The sequence below is a fragment of the Aquarana catesbeiana genome, linkage group LG02 (genome assembly GCF_042186555.1).
Source record: "Aquarana catesbeiana isolate 2022-GZ linkage group LG02, ASM4218655v1, whole genome shotgun sequence".
Classification (NCBI taxonomy): domain Eukaryota; kingdom Metazoa; phylum Chordata; class Amphibia; order Anura; family Ranidae; genus Aquarana; species Aquarana catesbeiana.
Window position 1 is genome coordinate 400,315,119 of NC_133325.1, and position 20,545 is coordinate 400,335,663.

Genomic DNA, 20,545 nt, shown 5'->3' on the forward strand with positions numbered 1-20,545 from the left:
TTCCTAAGGATTCAATCCTTCCGCATGGAATCAATTCAAACAGTAGTTCCCACCCTGCAGGGAGGAGAATTTCTGGCATCAATAGACATCAGAGATGCATATCTGCATGTGCCCATTTTTCCTGCTCATCAGAAGTTTCTGCGCTTCGAGGTAGGAGGGCGCCATTTCCAGTTTGTGGCTCTGCCTTTCGGGATAGCCACTACACCTCGAGTGTTCACAAAGATCTTGGCTCCTCCTCTGGCCAGATTAAGGGCTCAGGGTATAGCTGTCATAGCATACCTAGACGACCTGCTCTTGATAGACCGGTCGGTAGCCTCTTTGAATGGAAACTTGAGGACCACGGTCAGGTATCTAGAACACCTGGGTTGGATCCTCAACTTAGAAAAGTCTTTCCTAAAACCAGTAAGAAGACTGGAGTATTTAGGTCTGATTATAGATACAAGCCAGGAGAAAATATTTCTACCCCAGGCAAAGATCACTGCTTTGAGAGAGCTGATTCTGACAGTAAGGACCAAGAAGGGTCCCTCAGTCCGCCTTTGTATGAGGCTACTAGGGAAGATGATGTCTTCATTCGAAGCAGTTCCCTATGCTCAGTTTCACTCAAGAATGCTGCAACACAGTATTCTGTCGACCTGGAACAAGAAGGTTCAGGCATTAGACTTTCCGATGCACCTGTCGCATGCGGTGCGTCAGAGCCTCAATTGGTGGCTCATACCCGAAAACCTGCAGAAGGGGAAATCCTTTCTACCGGTTACCTGGACGGTGGTAACGACAGATGCCAGTCTGTCAGGTTGGGGAGCAGTTCTGGAACAGGCTGCGGTCCAAGGGGTATGGTCCAAGACAGAGAGGACCTTACCCATCAACATTCTGGAGATCCGGGCGATACATCTAGCTCTAAAAGCCTGGACTATCAGGCTACAGGGTTGTCCGGTCAGGATCCAGTCCAACAATGCCACAGCAGTGGCTTATGTCAATCATCAGGGAGGCACCCGGAGCCGAGCTGCTCAAAAAGAGGTGAACCAGATCTTAGTCTGGGCAGAGATGTATGTGCCATGCATATCGGCAGTTTTCATCCCGGGAATAGAGAATTGGCAGGCGGACTATCTAAGTCGCCAGCAGTTACTTCCAGGGGAATGGTCTCTGCATCCCGACGTCTTTTGGGCCATATGCCAAAGATGGGGGGTTCCAGATGTAGATCTCTTTGCATCCCGATTCAACAAAAAGATAGACAGATTTGTGGCAAGGACAAAAGATCCTCTTGCATGCGGGACGGATGCGTTGGTGATTCCGTGGCATCGGTTCTCACTGATTTACGCATTCCCGCCTATTCTGCTACTACCACGACTCCTTCGCAGGATCAGGCAGGAAAGGAAGTCGGTACTTCTGGTGGGCCCCGCTTGGCCCAGAAGGACTTGGTATTCAGAAATAGTAAGGATGACGGTAGGTTCCCCGTGGACACTACCGGTACGCCCAGACCTGTTATCTCAGGGTCCAGTGTTCCATCCTGCCTTACAAACGCTAAATTTGACGGTTTGGCTATTGAGACCCACATTCTGAAGAGTCGTGGGCTCTCAGGTCCTGTCATATCTACCTTGATTAATGCAAGGAAGCCAGCTTCCAGGATGATTTATCATAGAGTCTGGAAGGCTTATATAACCTGGTGTGAATCCAGAGGTTGGCATCCCAGGAAATATGTCATAGGTAGAATCCTTGATTTTCTACAGATGGGATTAGAGATGAAGCTGGCCTTGAGTACCATCAAGGGCCAGGTTTCTGCTTTATCAGTATTATTTCAGCGGCCACTTGCTTCTCATTCTTTGGTCCGAAACTTTATGCAGGGGGTGATGCGTCTTAATCCTCCGGTTAAAGCGCCCCTAAACCCCTGGGACTTGAATTTGGTCCTGGCTGTGTTACAGAAACAGCCTTTTGAACCAATAAGTCAGATTCCTTTGGTCTTGTTGACAAGGAAATTAATTTTTCTGGTGGCCATCTCTTCTGCTAGAAGAGTATCAGAATTAGCAGCTCTTTCCTGCAAGGAGCCTTATTTGATTATACACAAGGATAGAGTGGTACTACGCCCTCATCCTAGTTTTTTACCAAAGGTGGTTTCTGATTTTCATTTAAACCAAGACATTGTTCTACCTTCCTTTTTTTCCAGATCCCTGTTCTCCGGAAGAGAGATCTCTACATTCGTTGGATGTAGTAAGAGCAGTTAAGGCCTATCTAGGGGCAACAACTCAGATCCGCAAGACGGATGTTTTGTTTGTGCTGCCAGAGGGTCCCAATAGAGGACAGGCAGCGTCAAAAGCTACCATTTCTAAATGGATTCGACAGTTGATCATTCAAGCTTACGGTTTGAAACAGAAGATTCCTCCGTTTCAGATCAGGGCACATTCCACAAGGACTATTAGTGCTTCTTGGGCAGTGCATCACCGGGCCTCTATGGCTCAAATCTGCAAGGCCGCAACCTGGTCTTCAGTTCATACATTCACCAGATTCTATCAGGTGGATGTGAGAAGGCATGAGGATATCGCCTTTGGGCGTAGTGTGCTGCAGGCAGCGGTACAGGGTCCTCAGGTCTGATTGCACCCTACTTGGTCGTGGTTCCCCCCCCTCAGGTAGCATTGCTCTGGGACATCCCATCAGTAATTACTGTGGCTCTGTGTCCCGTGATGTTCGAGAAAGAAAATAGGATTTTTTAAAACAGCTTACCTGTAAAATCCTTTTCTTTCGAAGGACATCACGGGACACAGAGGTCCCGCCCCTCTTTTAATACACTATATTGCTTGGCTACAAAACTGAGGTATCCCTGCAAGGGGGAGGGATTATATAGGGGGTTGAACTTCCTGATAGGGTGTGCCAGTGTCCAATCACCAGTTATACCTAATATAACCCATCAGTAATTACTGTGGCTCTGTGTCCCGTGATGTCCTTCGAAAGAAAAGGATTTTACAGGTAAGCTGTTTTAAAAAATCCTATTTTTTTTTTTTATACTTTAGCTGTATATTTCTTTTTACCATAACCTACCACCAAAGAACAACCCAAAATAGATTTCCCTGCTCCTGACAATCGCAACGATACCACATATGTGTATCCTATTTGTTTTTGGAACCCGTACTACAGCCCAGAAGCAATAGTGCAGATTTTTGCCTTTTTATTTTTTTATTTGTCCTACCTTAAACACACTGATGCTAATGAAAAGAAAAAAAATTCCTGTCCAAAATATACTGACTTGGGGGCGTGGACTGGCTATGGAGGAGTGAGGTCGTGCTGAGCCTGAGCTCTGTCCAGTCCGCAGCATAATCAGCAGCTACAGGGGTGATTACCCCCCGATTTCCGCACAGGGTATGTCACAGCGGCGGCGGGCTTCTTCCCAGCCGAAAAAAGCCCACCCTAACGGTCAGGGATCGCTGGATTCCTTCCTTCTAGACACCCCCTGTCAGCAGAGGGGGAAATCCAAGATGGCGCCGGAACGAACGGCCACGCTGCAGCAACAGGAGATTTAGCCTGCGCCTCCAGCTCTATCTCCTATCTCTTCTCCCAGGCTGGTAAGCGACTCCATCCCCCCTGCATCCCCTCACTCCACATTATCACAGGACAGGGGCACACATTTGGCAGATTTGACTGAGGACAGAGACATCAGGCAGCACTTATGGTCTCTCCCTACTAAAGAAGACCTAGAGCGCTTTACAAGCAGGATTGAGAGGGCCTTCAGGCAGGATATTGAACAATTGCAATCTGATACCACTGAGCTGGGTCACAGGGTAGAGACTTTGGAGCAGAAATTTTATGATACTATACCCGCCATCTCCCAGCTCAGAGAACAGACCGTCACACACAGTCACCAAATTGAGGCTCTTTTGTGCCAGTTAGACGACATGGAGAACCGCAGCAGGCGGGCGAATATTCGCATACGAGGCCTCCCAGAAGCCACTGCACCTAAGGACATTGTTCCCACCTTGCAGGGAGTGTTCCGTGAAATCCTGAGTTTGCCTCCATTGGTGCCGATTGAGATAGACAGAGCTCACAGGGCACTTCGGCCCCCATCAGAGGACCCCGACAACCCCAGAGATGTGATCTGCAAGCTACACAAATTTACATTGAAGGATCGCATAATGCAAAAGATGCGTAACAGACCAGTCTTTGACTTTGATGAAGCTCAACTGTCCTTTTACCAGGACCTCTCACGGCGTACCCTAATGCAGCGACGGGCCCTTCGCCCACTTCTAACGGAAATCCAAGCGGCAGGCCTAACATACCGCTGGGGCTTCCCATTCAGCCTCCAGTCCTCCAAAAATGGCCGTTGGGCTATACTACGCACAAAGGATGACCTCCTCCGCTTCTTACATACCTTGGAGCTTAACCCTGTAGACTTCCCGGATTGGCGCACCACCCCGGACATCCCAATACCCCAGTTACCTCAGCCATGGATCCAGGCGGCAGGAAACAGGCGGTCCCGTGGTCGTACCAGGCAAGCGGAGGGCCCACGTCCGGGCACTTCCACAACCAGTGACTGAACAAGCTACTGCCACCCTCATTGCTTTTCCTAATTTTTTGGACGGAATCCCCTCTCCATCATTGGTATTTCAACCAGGGCGCTGGGCCTAACGGACGCATTGCTGTCACATTCTACCTCCTCCTGTGAGGCATCTCACATTGGGCCCTTTGCACTACTTCTCAACTTCAAGAACCATTAGGCACCATGATGGACTAGGGGGTCCGTGGTCCAGCTCCTCGCCTGGCTGCCTTGTCCTCCCCTCTTCTTTTTTGTTTTTGCACTTTTGGGGAGTCCAGGTTCCACAATCTCCTTTTTTCCTTTTGTTGAGATGTACTGTGTATCCCCCCTTTCTCGCACATCTTTCTCCCACCCTGTTTATGTGTTGGAATGGACTGGACGGAAGGATGGGCTAATCGTCCCCTTGGTGGTCACCCACGTACCCCACCTAGGCCTCACCTTACTAGGTGACAGTCCCTTGAGGGACTCCGAGTCTTCACCCGGGTGGTTTTTGGGTTGATACCCCCCTCCCGGGCAAGCTCTGTAGTTTATTGTTGTTTTGTTTTCTTTTTCCTTATCCTTATCCCCTTCCCGCCTTTTCCCTCCCTACCCCTTCTACTTCCCCACCTAACCCCCTCAAGCCCCCTTCCTCCCCCCCTCCCACCCCTCCCTAGCCTCTCCCTCCCCCCCCCCCACTTCCCCCCTTGATATTATTGTATTATTTTGTGTCTTAGATCACTTTCTAAAGCCAACCGTTTATTGCTTTGATCTTCAGGTTGCCTTTTGACTGAACCATGCACAGGGGAACCAGAGGAGGTGTGACCGATCAGCTATCATCCAAGTCAGGTACGCCGTCACTAAAGGTACTGTCCTACAATGTCAGGGGGCTCTGCTCTCCACATAAGCGCAACAGGCTATGGCTGGAGCTAAAGAGACTGGGGGCCCAGGTGGTTTTCCTGCAGGAGACTCACTTCAGGGAACAGTCCCTCCCAAAGATACCCACACATCTATACACCCAATGGTTCTTTAGCAACTCCCCGGTGGCCAAATCACGAGGTACAGCCATTGCATTCCATAAGTCATGCCCATTCCAACTTTCGGAGAGTCAGGTTGACTCGCAGGGCAGATACGTCCTTCGTGAAGGGGGTCTTGGCCAACACAAAATTTACATTTGCGACTCTCTACGCACCCAATGCCCAACAACTCTCCTTTATTGATTCTGTGCTAGATAAGTTGAACAAATTCAGGGAGGGACACCTAATTCTTGGAGGGGATTTTAACGTGAGCCCAGATCCGCTCGTTGACACATCCCGTAGCCGCCCCACTCACTCCCAAGCCTTCCTCAAGCATTTTCGCAAGTCTCTGCAAAATAGCTTCCTTATAGACACGTGGAGAGCTCTTCATGCATCGGAGAGGGACTACAGCTACTACTCGGGGGTGCATGACGTTTATACACGCATAGACCTTATGTGTGTGGATCATGACACCCTTGAGTTGCTGCAGTCAGCTGAAATAGGCAATATCACTATTTCAGATCATGCTCCAGTATGGGCCGTGTTACGGGTTCCAGATGAAACACGGAGGGCCTGGTCGTGGAGGCTTAACGAAAACCTACTGGACGATGCCTCGGTGGTAGCTAAGGTCTCTGAGACCATTACATATTATTTTGCAGAGAATGTGTCCGAGGATATGGCAGATGGAGTGGTGTGGGAAAGCCATAAGGCGGTACTCAGGGGTGAATTGATCTCCCTGGGTTCCAAACTTAAAAGGGAAAGACAGATTGACTTCAAGTGGGTGCTGACAGCTTTGCAGGAAGAGGAACTTAAACACAAACGTCAGGGGGATGCTAACGCCCGCGAACGGCTGACTGAACTGAGGGAGTTGTTTTCTCGCCTCCTTGACCGTCGCGCGCGCAGACAACTACGCCACCTTTCACATAAATACCCCGTCTCCCCTCAGGAGATTATTTCAACAGTGAAGGCCCTACCTAATGGGAAGAGCCCTGGCCCGGATGGATACTCCAAAGCGTACTATGCAAAGTTTCTTCCCCTGCTACAAAACCATATGTGCAGGTATTTCAACTCTTTAGCCACAAACCACCAGATTCCCCCTGAGGCTTTACTGGCCCACATCACTGTGCTGCCGAAGGAGGGCAAGGACCCCACTCTCCCACAAAGCTATCGACCAATATCACTACTTAACGTCGATATAAAAATTTTTGCTAAGATTATGGCAAATCGACTTAAACACGTCTTGCCCTCCTTTATTCACCCCGATCAAATGGGATTTATTTCAGGTAGAGAAGCTAGGGACAATTCGATCCGGGCCATGCAGCTCATACAATGGGCATGTTCCCATAAGAATTCCACCCCCTACCTTATTCTGTCCACGGATGCCGAAAAGGCTTTTGACAGGATAGATTGGTCATACCTTAAGGCGGTTCTGGAGGCTTGGGGACTGGGCCCTCATATGCTCAGATGGATCATGGCGCTTTACTCGACCCCCAGCGCGAAGGCCAAAGTAAATGGCCATCTATCCTTGGGATTCCCCATACGGAATGGCAAGAGGCAGGGGTGCCCCCTCTCCCCCCTACTGTTCGCTCTGGCTATGGAGCCTCTGCTTCGAACAATACGGGCAAACGCCGATATTAGAGGGGTGACGGTAGGGTCTACGGAACACAAACTGTCGGCCTATGCCGACGACATGCTCTTTCATTTGACCCAGCCCTTGGTGTCACTGCCAAACCTTATGAGGGAACTAAAAATTTTCGGTCATGTGTCAAACTTTTAAAATAAACTTTTCGAAATCCGAAATTCTGCCCATTACCTTTCCCATTTAGCTGGGCTAAAACGTCTATTAAGTACTTGGGTATCCAACTTACAAATCGATTTGACACTATTTACTCGGCTAATTTCCCCACCCTTTTGAGCATGGTGCGTAGAGACTTACAGAACTGGACCAAGACCTCCTTCACATGGCTGGGCAAACTTAGCATACTCAAGATGAACATCCTTCCTTGGGTGCTCTTTTATTTACAGATGCTGCCAGTTCCCCTCCCCAGGAGCTTCTTTGCCCAGCTTCAAAGCCTGATGATTAATTTCATTTGGCATGGTAAAAAGCCAAGATTGGCAGTGTCTTTACTACAGAAGGCCAAGGAAATGGGAGGCTTGGGTCTTCCGGATATACGACGATACTATAGAGCCATTGCGATCCAACATATCCTTAACTGGCGTCAGCACGGGGGTTCAAAAATGTGGGTCTCCTTGGAAAAGATCTTAGCAGGCCGGGACTTGTCATATGCACCCTGGCTACCCCGTGAACACAGAGGACTCTCACAGACGTCCTCACCGCTAACCACTCACATCCTGCGGGTCTGGGGCCGCACAAATGCTCTGTATGTTTTGGTGCCCCCGGGCTCCCCATTGGCACCGCTGGGGGGATATAGGTGGTTCCCTCCTGGGGAGCAGAGGACCTTTTTCGGTACTTGGGTTACAGACGGCAATTATAGTTACGGCAAATTTGTGGATAAGGGCAAGCTAATACCCCTAGACGCCTTGCGGAATAGCCACGGCAGATTCCCCATGGACTGGTGGAGGCACCAGCAACTCCAACACTTTATTGCAACAGAGGGGACCCCGATGAGAGGGCTAGACACTATCACCACACTAGAAAGTCTTTTCATAGAAGAAGAGCCAACTCCCCATTTGATTTCTGAGTTATATAGGCTACTAGGCTCAGTTTCCACCGCTGGTAAGCCGGCTTTCATAAGGGAATGGGAACGAGACCTAGGGATGGAGTTCACGCCAGAACAACGTCTACACATGTATAAACTAGCACACTCTAGCTCCATAGAGTCTAGAACGCAGGAAACTAACTACAAGCTTCTAACTCGCTGGTACGGAGTACCAGCTGTCATAGCACGTATCTACTCCTCGGTTTCTGACCGCTGGCGAGGTTGCGGTCAGAAAGGCACCCTTCTTCATGTATGGTGGGAATGCCCAGTAATTAGGCCTTTCTGGACAGAAGTACAGACTACCATTAAAAATGCCCTGCAGATTGAGATCCCGTTCTCTCCTGAGCATTTCTTCTTGCACCTGCCCACCCTCCCTCTAAGCCATTATAAAAAAAGCGCCCTTCCTCATCTATTAAATGCCGCTAAAAGGCTTGTACCTCTCTATTGGAAGCGTCCACAGGTTCCTACCTTAAAAGAATGGCTACAGAAGGTGGATGATATCAGAGAGGTGGAGGAGTGGGTGGCGAGGTGCAAAGATAGTAGTGAGTGCTTTGATAGTATTTGGGCTCAGTGGCGGAGATTCACCATCGACACTAATCCTGTGTCCTCTAGCCTGGATGTTGCGCTGTTGGAGTTGGCAGAGCCCTCCTTGAAGCTAAGGAGGCCTGTTTGTGGTGACGTGCGTGCCTGAATGGAATGTCTCACTGCCCTATTGATTGCGCAAGGTGTAAACTTGTTCTTTCCTAATGCATGGTTCACAAGGTCTATAGTTGAAGGCTCATATGAGACTCTATGCGTCGCTAGTGACTACGGATAAGTTTTGTATCTTCTTTATTAAATGTTAGAGTCGTTACTTGTATAGACGTATTGTCAGGGGCTCCGCCTGGTGACATAGGCACCTCTGTGACTGCATTGGCCCAATGGGATGCCCGTGGGGCGCTTCCCTTAGGTGAAGGTTAGTTGGAGGCCTGTGGCCCCCCCCTTCCGGGGAATCCGCCCAGTGGGCATGTTAGGGCCTTGAATCAAAAACGAGACCCCTCCCTCCAGTACTAAAATGGAGGGCTAAGAAAGATGGGTCCGGCCAAGGCTGTTACGGCAGGACCCCCTTTTAGGACTCAGTATGACTGTTTAACAGTGTAATACAGTTTGGAGATGATTTAATCCCTCACCCCCTTCCCCCTCCCTCCCTTATTCCTACGTTTTATAATTTGTTCTACATTTTGTTTTTGTATAAACATCTCAGTCTGTACTGGAAGAAATGCAATGTAATATGGTAAGAATGACCATAGACTATATGTTTGTATGTTCTTTTTATTATATAAAATAAAAATAAAGATTACAAAAAAAAAAATATACTGACCTGACCTTGAGCTTTGACCCAAATACTAACCCTGGCACTGACCTAGATCAAACCTTGATCTAGGTATTTTTATTTATTTTTTATTATTTATATATGAATGTATACAAACAAACTAAACAGACTGACATAACCCCCTGGTGATATTAAGACACAAAGGATAGCATATATAACAGACTGACATAACCCCCTGGTGACACTAAAGACACAAAGGATAGCATATATACTTACAGTTAAAGCTAGCACACTTAAACATAATAGTAAAATAAAAAATATATAATAAAATTGAATGCAATATTGTCTCCCCGTCTTTTGAAAGGTATTTAGTGAAATCAGATAAATACATTTATATGCCTATATAACGCTCTTACAACGGGCATATGTCTGGTACCGCTTCTGTGCAGATCAGAGGTGGCCTGAAAAATCAGGAGCCTAGCTACGTCTGATTCATAGGCTTATGTCACAGACTGCCTTCAAGCCTATGAATCAGCCCAATTTATTCCCTCCCTCTTTGTCATATATTAATAGGGATGGAGGTGTGCTATGTGGCTAGGGACCACATCATTATTCATCGGCTGACCCTAATCAGTCGGATTGTACATATGACATTCACAGAGCATACTTCTTATTTACACACACATTGTTGTCACCAACTGCTGTCACCTCATTGAGCTGATGCAATTCTGTGTGCCCTGTAGCCAGTGGGTGGGGCTGTGTGCTGATGCCCGAGAGCTGCGGTGGGCGCTTCCCCTCTCCTCCATTTCCGTTAGATGCAGGAGATCGGGTGGGCGTTACCTTTGCACATCAGCGCCACGCCTTTGCACCGTGCGCGTGACATCCTAACTGGGCATCCAGCTGCGCAAGCGTTTGTTTTTACTTGACTGACACGTGGGGAGTCACTCTGGCGCCCGGCTGAGTTGCCTCTACTGTTGTGCCACGCCAGCGTGACGCTGGAGGGGACCTGGTGGTCATGCTGGGTGCACATAAATCACCCCCATTCATTGGTGGACAGTACCTCTGACAGCACCCTTTGTGCACTCTGCATCAGCGTTCCTGGAGTTTGGTTCTTTTTTACACTATGACCCATAAGGTATTCACTGAGAGTATCTCGAGCACAGTACTTCTACTTTGATGGGTTTTTTTTTTTTTTTTTTTTTTTTTGAGCATATATATTTAAAATACTCCCACTCCAGTTTTTGATCCTCATGTCTTTTTCCTTCCCCCTCTTTTCCACTTGTCTCCTCAGATGTGTGTCATTCAAATGTGAGTGTTTTTGTATATATGTATTTTTTAATAAAAGCCAGTCAAAACCATATTATACTATCTGGGATCTTTCCTTTATCCATATCTGTCCCGAGTGTACCACACTTGAAAGGAGGCCATATCCACCCTGAGGCATGTTGGAATACTGGAGAGGTGATATAAAGGCACCGGTGTGCTTACCACTTGAGGGATCGATTGGAGACCCTATGTTGTTTGTTTTTTTTTTCAAGCATCAGATTCAAGTTATGCTGTAACCTTACAGCAGTAAGGTGAAGGGCTAGTGCACATTTAGGTGCCACCACATCTTGGATTGGCTAGACAACGGCCGTTTTTTCTGCACCATCCACGGTGAAGGGAATCATCACTCAATATTCACTTTGGACACTGTTTTGTGGAATTTTTGCATTGCTACATTGGCCGATTTGAGATTTGCTATATATAGTTTATTATCGATCACCCAAACTATGGGTGCTCTTTCGGATGTTCATTATCTTTTGGATTCATTTTATCACTACTGTCACTTTTTATTTATGTACAGGCACTGTATGTTTTGCACTCTCACAGCTTTAATATGTGTCTCTGTTTTTTGGGATGATTCATTTGCGCATGCACTTTATTATATGATCTGACTGTGTTTTGTATTAGGCTCATTAGTATTTTTTGCACTTTATATTTTCTCTTAGATATTATTAGTTAGCCCACAGCGCAGCATCACCGTTACCCAATTATATCACTATCTGCTAGGATCAGCCGACCAGGTGCTTGCCACAGTAGGCTCTGTTTTGTTTTGTTTTTTTCTCTCTGTCTAATTAGGTAATTAGCAGCGCGGGAGTATCACCATTATATAAATCCTGATTACATTTTCATTTGCTGAAGGGCTGTGTAACAGTGAGGGAAAAAAGTATTTGATCCCCCTACTGATTTTGTACGTTTTCCCACTGACAAAGAAATGATCAGTCTTTAATTGTATATGTAGGTTTATTTTAACAGTGAGAAACAGAAAAACAACGAAAATATCCAGAAAAACACATTTCAAAAATTTTATAAATTGATTTGCATTTTAATTAGTGAAATAAGTATTAGACCCCTGCGCAAAACATGACTTGATAGCCAAACCCCTTCTGGAAATCACAGAGGTATCTTCACTGTATCTTGGGTTTTTTTTGTTTTTTTTTTGTTTTTGTTTTTTTTACCAAGTGATTTTTTTTTTTCACCCCCCCCCCCCCACCCCCCCCCCCCCCCCCCCATATACATGCTAATACATGCTAATACACTCTAATACGCGGCTGCAGATATGCACAAAAACTCCAAAAATAGCTGCCAGAAATATGTCCAGAAATGCTGATGTTCAAACAGCGTGTACAAGAGGCCTTAAAAAGATTATAAACAACTTTTGAAATTACATAACTTGTTAAAGATCATATGGCAGTATGTGGATTGGGTTTGGATCTACGTTATGCTATCTTTTTTTTTTTTTTTTTTTTGTTTTCTTTCACACTGTAGTAAGTTTATACTTTTTAAGTTTTTTTTTTGTTATTTTTCTTAACATTAGTTTATCATATTTTTGTGTGTTAACTGCTTTTATTTTATTTTTTTAATAGGCATTTCTGTTGGAATTGGTCTTCTAACAACTTTTCTCTATGCAAACAAATGCATTGTAAATCAGGTTTTTCTAAGAGTAAGTAAGCATACATTTGAGTATCATTTCTACTGATAACAGTCAAACGAGGGTCTATTTGTAAAGAAGTTTCCAAGCCATTCAAGTTCACAACTTTTTCCTTTGTTGTTTTTCTGACAGACCTCCAAAATCTTGTGATATACATAAACTGGCCATTGGCGGAATGGTTGCAGTAAAGAAAATCGCTCAATTCCTCCATCAACACAGTCAGTGTTGATGGAGGAATCCCTCCCACGGAGCCGTTGTGTTCTCCCAGTGGGGAAGCCGTCCCCACCGGGAGAACAGAATGATTACTGATGGCGGCTACAATAGCTGCTTGCAATAATCGTATGTAAAATTTGACAGGTTGGTTATACCCAAGTTGATTGATTAGGTACATACAGTACATGGTTCGAATCTCTACTGGTCCTGGCCGAGATTCAAATCGTCTATGGCCAGCTATACTGGTGTGGTAGAATAATTATGAAATGGCTTTTGGAAAATCTAAACACATTTTCTATTTTTTTTTTCCCACAAACAAAAAGAAAAACCCAAGCAGACAAGCTAACAGATCTAGTAAAGTAGAAAATAACAATAGTTTGCTGCTGATAATTTATGTATTATGTACTTTTGTTTGAAATTTTTAATTTCTCAGATGTTTTTTTAAGTATGTGATGGTGTTCCCCTGTGTGTGTGTATGTGTGTGTGTGTGTGTGTGTGTATATATATATATATATATATATATATATATATATATATATATATATATATATATATATATATATATATATATATATATATATATATATATATATTATAGAAAAAAAAAAAAGTTGCAAGAAAGGCCTATATGCAGCACCTGCTCAGCGCCAGATCAATCCCACAAATCTCAGCAGCAGAAATAAAAAAAATAAGAAAAAATTGTGCTAAGGAACAGTCTCAGTATTTAAAGGATAATAAGCAGCTTTTAAAAAGGAGTAAAACAGTGATAAACAGTAGTATAAAAATAAGCAGTATCAACACTGAAATATTAAAATACTAAAACAGCGCTAAATAAAATTACATAAAACAAAAAAAAATCCTTTGTGAAAGTGGAAACTCCTGCGCTGTCGGGTGGGGGGGGTAATAAAACAAGTCCAATCAACTTACTTGTCACAAACAACAGGAGACGAGCTCGGCGCTCGTAGTTACTACACACTGCAGCATTGTTTTAAATGTAAGTTGATTGGACTTGTTTTATTAAATAAATATACCTTTTATATGGGATCACGCTATGTGCGTCTCTTTCCCCCTCACACTGTACATCACTACTCTACCTGACGAACACTGAGGAGAGAGGCACGGGGACATATTCCAGTTTCCAGGCACGGGGACAGATTCCAGATTGGTGACACTCCTGGAGGCATACGAGCTCGGCGCTCGTGGATTGATGCCCACACTCACTTCATGAAAGTGAGTGCAACCTCCCCCTGTGTGTGTCTTGCCCCCCCTCCACTGTGGTCGTTGCAGAGTTATTTTATATGCTGTATACTTTTTATTTTTTATATTTCGCTTGGCATGTTCATCATTGTCACTGCATGTATACACGGAACGTCTACACCTGCGGGTCATTTGCAACACAGGCTGTACACCTTACAGCTGTAAGGTAAGCGGCTTGCAAACACGGATGTGTCCTCACTGAAGATCCCCCCTCCCTTCACGATTGGACTTGTTTTGTGCTTCTCATCACGTGTTTTTGCTTTTTGGACTGGATGATAGAACTAATATTCATGTTTGTCCTAAGGATTTGTCACTTGTAGTTCACCAGGATCTGGCACGTTTTTGCTAATGGGGCACTAGCCCACATATATTTTTCTTGCATTATATATATATATATATATATATATATATATATATATATATATATATATATATATATATATATATATATATATATATATATATATATATATATATATATTTTTTTTTTTTTTTTTTGCATTGTGTCATTATTCACCCTATTTGTGTTGGTATATGCATTTTTGTTTTGCTATATTCAAGCAGTCACTGTTTCACGATTACCTTTATATATTAGGCTTTGTCTGCCCGCAACATGTCATGTTGATCAGCTACGTTGCACTGCACTGCATCCCCACCATGTTCTTTTAGCATGTAGGATCTATTCATGCATTGGCCCGTTTCTGCTTTTTTAGTTCACTTTGCCACTTTAGCCATCTTTGTAGCTTCCCTCCCCTCCCCCCCCTTCATCACAGCGCAACTACCATCTTCCCCCAAAAAAAAATCCTTTGCAATATCACAGTATGTGGTCTTCCCCACAAAGAACAGTCTATAGGCAATAGATGGTAAAGCAGACAAAGCAAAACGAATTTGATTGTAGTATGTGGGTTGTCGAAACGTGCACCTATCACCATAAATATGAGCAGATTCCACCTTGTGCAGCACCCCCCCACCCCCCACCCCCACCCCCCCCCCCCCGCAGGGGGTCAAACTCACCAGAGTCACAAAATAAATCAGCGTTTATGGTAGAATACACAGCCTCTCAAATTCTGAGTCCACGTCACCAACAAGGTCCACCAGTACAAGGGCTCCAGAGTTATGTCATAAAAATACAAGAAAGTCGGCACATAGCATAATCTCGTATATTTCAGACAAAAACCCCCCATATAAAAGCAGACCCCTTAGTAAACTGCGTACTTCAAAGGTTAAAATCACAAGCAAAGGAAAATTAGTGGCACAAAGGGCGATATCACCATACTCAGCCGTCCAGGATACATCCAGCACCTCCTTGCAGATAGTTGTGGATACTTCCGGGTCGGCAATGCAGGGCGGTGGAGCGCACATCGTCACTACCGAGATGTGGTGGTGGTCACGCCCTGACCGGTTTCGCCATTGCGGACTTCTACAGAGGGCGTCCTTTGTAGATGTCCACAATGACGCAATATATATAAAATATTTATTTCTATATTTAGAGTTTCTAAGGTCTACCTAAGGTCTATATTTTTTTTTTTTTTTATTTAAAATAATAAACATGGTATACTTACCTGCTCTGTGCAATGGTATCGAACCGAGCAACCCCATACCTCCTCTTCTGGGTTCCCCTGCTGACGCTGTCCTCTCCTCTTCTTCTGCATGTGCCTCCATAGCAAGCTGTGTGAGGCTCGACCCGGTTCCCTTCTCGTAGGATTTGACTGCAGCAGCAGTCAAACACTCGCACTGCTGCCTGTGTCTCCTGCTCCTGTGAAACCAGGAGGAGGGGACGGAAGAGATGCAGCCATGCACCATGCTGGATCAAGAGGGGGCTCGGATAAGTTATTAGGGGACAGGGGTGGCGACAGCACAGTCAGTGGTAAAATGTTTAACTCAATACAGGGAATGCATTAAGGTAAAAAACATTTTAGCTTTGGAACCCCTTTTTACGGTAATGAGCACTGGTGATCTTTCATATGTATAAAATGTTGTACAACGCTTCATACATCTGATCCACTTTGACAGAGAGGGGAATTTATTATGTAAATTAGACTGCTTATGTTAACTTTTATTTATTTTTTGCACAAGTTTGAAAGAGATTTGCCACTGTAGATAGTTTCACTGAAAACAAATGTACAATTATGAAATGGTCATCTGCAGGTTTTATATTGTCACAATTAGAGCAGAAGAGGGAGGAATTTATAAATTTAAGTTTTATCATAATCTGACTCGCTGCTCCTGTTAAGTAGACATTACAGCGATAAAGTGGAACGAATGGCAAAAATAAACTTGCCTGTCTGTTCGCAATCCTCTGCAGAATGTATACTGAGCTGCACATGCACAGGTCCATTAACATTTCCGGCATGGTGCCAGTGTGCAGGGATGGATGACTTCCCAGTGAGACATCATCCTGCTCTATCCACTCGGGACAACTGTAGACCAGTATTTCCGCCTTTAGTTCCACTTTAAAGAGGCTGTAAACCTCCCTGTGTCAGTTGTACCTGTAGGCAAGCCTTATTCTAGGCTTACCTATGGGTACTGTAAATATCTCCTAAACGTGTGCCGTTTAGGAGATGCCTACTGTATACTGCGCCAATGTCATCAGCACATTCACTCTGAAGGAACGGCTGCCCATGCCGTTTCTTCAGGAGCATGTGCCGTGACCGGCTTCTCCCATGCGCAGGAATGACGTCACACAGCCGGAGTCCACAGCCCCGTTAGGAAGACGGGCGAAGATGGCTGTGGCCTGCAGCGGTGATACATTTGCAGGTAAATGTCACCTAATGTGCTGGTATGCTATGCATACCAGCACAAAATGCCTTTACTTTTGCAGGGAGGAAGAAAAACCCACCAGGGTTTACTTCCTCTTTAAAGACCCTGATACCTGATAACTTTTAAACTGAAAATGTTGGTGAAGTGAGTTACAATAAATGGATTTATTTTTCAAACATCACGGGAAACAGAACAGGCTATAAATCATGACTACCTCCACCATAACGCTCCACCTGTAGGTGAATAGACACTGGACAGACAGGAAGTCCTCCCCTACATAACTCCTCCTATTGAGTCCTCAGTTTTTTCACCACTGTCTTGAAGGTGATGGTCACTGAACACTCTGCATACTTTGGCCCTATTCTCAAGTGATTCCAGCAGGGATCAAGAGTCATTCCTTTGGATCCATTCTAGCGGCTCGACACCTAGATGTACAATACCCAGGCCCCGCTGTGAGGAAGTCGGATTTTGGCTGGGCTTTGTCTGTAATGACCTTTTTGGCACTGGACCTTGTGTATTTGGAACCCTGTGCAGTTAGGTATCGACCAAGGTGTTTTGGTGGGGTGCTGTATGGGTCCAGGGCAGTGGACCTTGAATGTAAGGGGGACCGAGTCACTGAAGGTCCAGAGTGACAGTTCCCACTGTGATAGGTAAATCCTGGTTGAAAGGATCCTGTGGCGGGAGGATGGTTTAACATTTCTCTTGTAAAAATCTGCATATTTTTTATTTTTTTGCGAGAACCCTGCAAACATATATTTTTAAGCAGAGGCCCTAGGGAATAAAATGATGAATGTTGTAATTTTTTTAAGTCACACGGTATTTGTCAAATTTTAAATTTTTTAATACACTTTAATGAACACTATAATACCCAATCTTTTGGTAAAATATAAAAGATGATGCGCAAAATCACATATCTGTACGTGAGTTTGTGCACGTGGCATAGGGGGAGCGCGCGCCTCTCCCGCTGTGATTGGGCAAAGCGGGAGCCAATCAGCGGGTCTGTGGACGTGATGGCCTCCTCGACCCACCGATCGTTCACAGGAGACACGGCGCAGTGGTGCGCCTATATAAACAAGTCACACCGCCGATCTGTTAGTGAGGAAAAGAGAGATCTGAAACACGATCTCTGCTTTCCTCCAGTGTAAATCCCCCCCCGTTAGAAAACGCCTCCCTAGGACACACTTGACCCCCTTGATCACCCCCTAGTGTTAAACCCTTCCCATTTCCAATCCAGTGTCATTTATACAGGGGATCAGTGCATTTCTCTTTTCTTCTTTTTTTTTTATAAGCACTGATCACTGTATTGCTGTCACTTAGGGTCAGATTTGTCCTCCAAAATGTTGCAGTCCCGCTAAAAATCACTGATCGCCTGTGTTACTAGTAAATAAATAAAATGCTATAAATCGAACCCATAGTTTTGTAGATGCGATAACTTTTGCGCAAACCAATCAACTGCTTATTGGGATTTTTTACCAAAAATATGTAGCAGAAAATACACATTGGCCTACAGTGATGAAGAAATTTTGATTTTTTTTTTTTTTTTTTTAAGGACATACATTTTTTTTGGGTATAGCGACGCACGACCGCGCAGTTGTCAGTTAAAGCAACGCAGTGCCGTATCGCAAAAAATAGCATGATCAGGAAGTGGGTAAAACCTTCCGGGGCTAAAGTGCTTAAAAATGGCTGCCCCACTGTGTCTGGGGAAGCTGATGCCACCGGTCACATCCTTACTGGGCTCTCCAATGGGAGGAGAGATTCCGGTAAAGGTGGCAGCATTGGAAGGGTTTTCCCCTTCCACCAGCTGTAAAAGTGATCCAGCGGCTGTATAACTGCTCACATTACCTTTTACTGTGTAGGGAATTGGCTGCTGAAAAAAATAACGGGATCATGGTTGTAGCCTCAACCATGATCCTAGGATAACCACCTCAATACAAGGCCTGTATATATACGTACAACGGTATTAAGGTGGTTCAGGAGTCACATTGCTGCTAGCTTGTTTTTTTAATAACCATTAGAGGCAGTGGCATGCTGTGTGTGATTTTACTTTAACTTGCCTTGTGCCAATTGACCGGTGCTTCTGCTCTAAGAAACAGATTTTTCAGAAGGAGTTCTGTGGCCTTGAATACACTGTGAGGAAGTCCCATGATGTTTGCCTGAATTTGCAAGTTTGTTCCAGTGCACAGGAGGGGAACATGTGCAGGGAGCAAGTACGGCATGCGCAGGTTGGCTGGAAGTAAGTCTCGAAGGGCGGTGCTGGCAGCCATCTTGGTAAGGGTAATGAGGCTGGTGTCATTCTGCTGGATTCTCCAGGAACAGGAGGCTGGCTGATGGCGCAGTAGTGACACAGAGCAGGTTCTACTTTTTGCTCATAGGAGTAGCTAGCCCAGCACAGCCCTATATGTGTCCAGCATGCTTGGAATGGCTTTCAAAAGTGTGAGGACACTAACCAGAGTCTCACTGTATTTTCATCCCCTGAAAGACACCAGTGATTTTGGTTGCTTGGTTTGACGGCTTGGCTGTTGAGTGCTGAAAGACCAAGGGTTTCACGTAGAGCCATTTTCTATATTACTGAAGGCCAGAAAGATTTATCATAGGACTTGGAGGACTTATGTGGCCTGATGCGAGACCGGGAATTTGTGTCCCCGTAAGTACGTGATTGCATGCATTTTGACTTTTTTCCAATCGGGGATGGAAATTAAATTACAAACAAATGGCCACTGCCTCCACCTATAACTGACCTTCGCAGCAAGGCACACATGAAAGGGCGACTCGTGTCAAAACCAAACAAAATTCCCAGCTCAACTCACCAACCAGCCTGCTAAACAAGGGGTTTAGTTTGCACATATTTTGCAAATGCATGCGTAGGCTGCAGAGCCATTACACGACACCCCAGTATTATAGATAGAGGCCAGGTAAGCCTGGAGGGAGCCCCCTCCTCCTTAAACGCACAGGGCCACACTGGACACCCAGCATATGGCACAATGGCAGCAAAGGTGTCCAGTACGTCCCCTCACCAGTATTTCATCAGTACAAAGAAATGGCCGCTGCCCCACCTGTAACTGGTCTTAGCAGCAACACATGGAAGGGCGCGACGTGTTTCAATTTAAGGAAGAGCTAGCTCCCTCCTGGTTTACCTGCCTTCTATCTATCCATTATTATGCATGTGCTTCCTCTGTAGAGGCTCTAAAAAATATATAGTTAGGACTGCAGATAATACTGGGGTGCCGTGAAGTGGCTCTGCAGCTTACCCATATATTTGCAAATGTGTGCAAACTAAACCCCTGTTTTTAACGCAAACTGTTAGGATAATTCGGTTGTTTACAGGCTGGTTGGTGAGTTGAGCTAGAATTTTTTTTTTTTTGACGTGGAAATTAAATTTAGCATTAAAGTGGATGTAAACCCGAAATTTTTTTTATTTTTTTTTTATATCATACTGTAGAGTATAAGATTTCCTATCATTTGAGCCCAGTCTTGCCACACAGAGTTAATCCATCTCTGAGCAATCCTCTTTTATTGTTCAGTGAGAAAAATCTTGACAAACTGAGAAAAACTTTGTTAAATACTCCCCCTTGCTGTGAGTGACAGGTGATTTACATCTCGTGCACTAGCCTAAGACACAGGCATTATTTTTTAATTCCTTCCCCCACTCCTTTCTTCAGCAGCTGTGCAAGGATTGGCTGTTCCACACCTCAGCATGATTTGGCATGCTGAAGTCATGTGGTTACTTTCCTGTCTTTTCACTGGATGTTAGAGATCATAGCAGAAGTTCAGTGTTAGAAATACACAGGAGAAAATGAATAT

General features: G+C 45.0%; 1 protein-coding gene across 2 annotated transcripts in view; it reads left to right on the top strand.

The window, feature by feature from the left end:
• The window catches only part of RNFT1 (ring finger protein, transmembrane 1), a 76,775-nt gene that overhangs the window by 18,008 nt on the left and 38,222 nt on the right, over positions 1-20,545 (top strand). For both annotated transcript variants that reach the window (XM_073615260.1, XM_073615259.1), the window contains exon 3: positions 12,450-12,526. In XM_073615260.1, the coding sequence (XP_073471361.1) occupies positions 12,450-12,526 (77 nt within the window). The remainder of the gene's footprint in view (positions 1-12,449; positions 12,527-20,545) is intronic.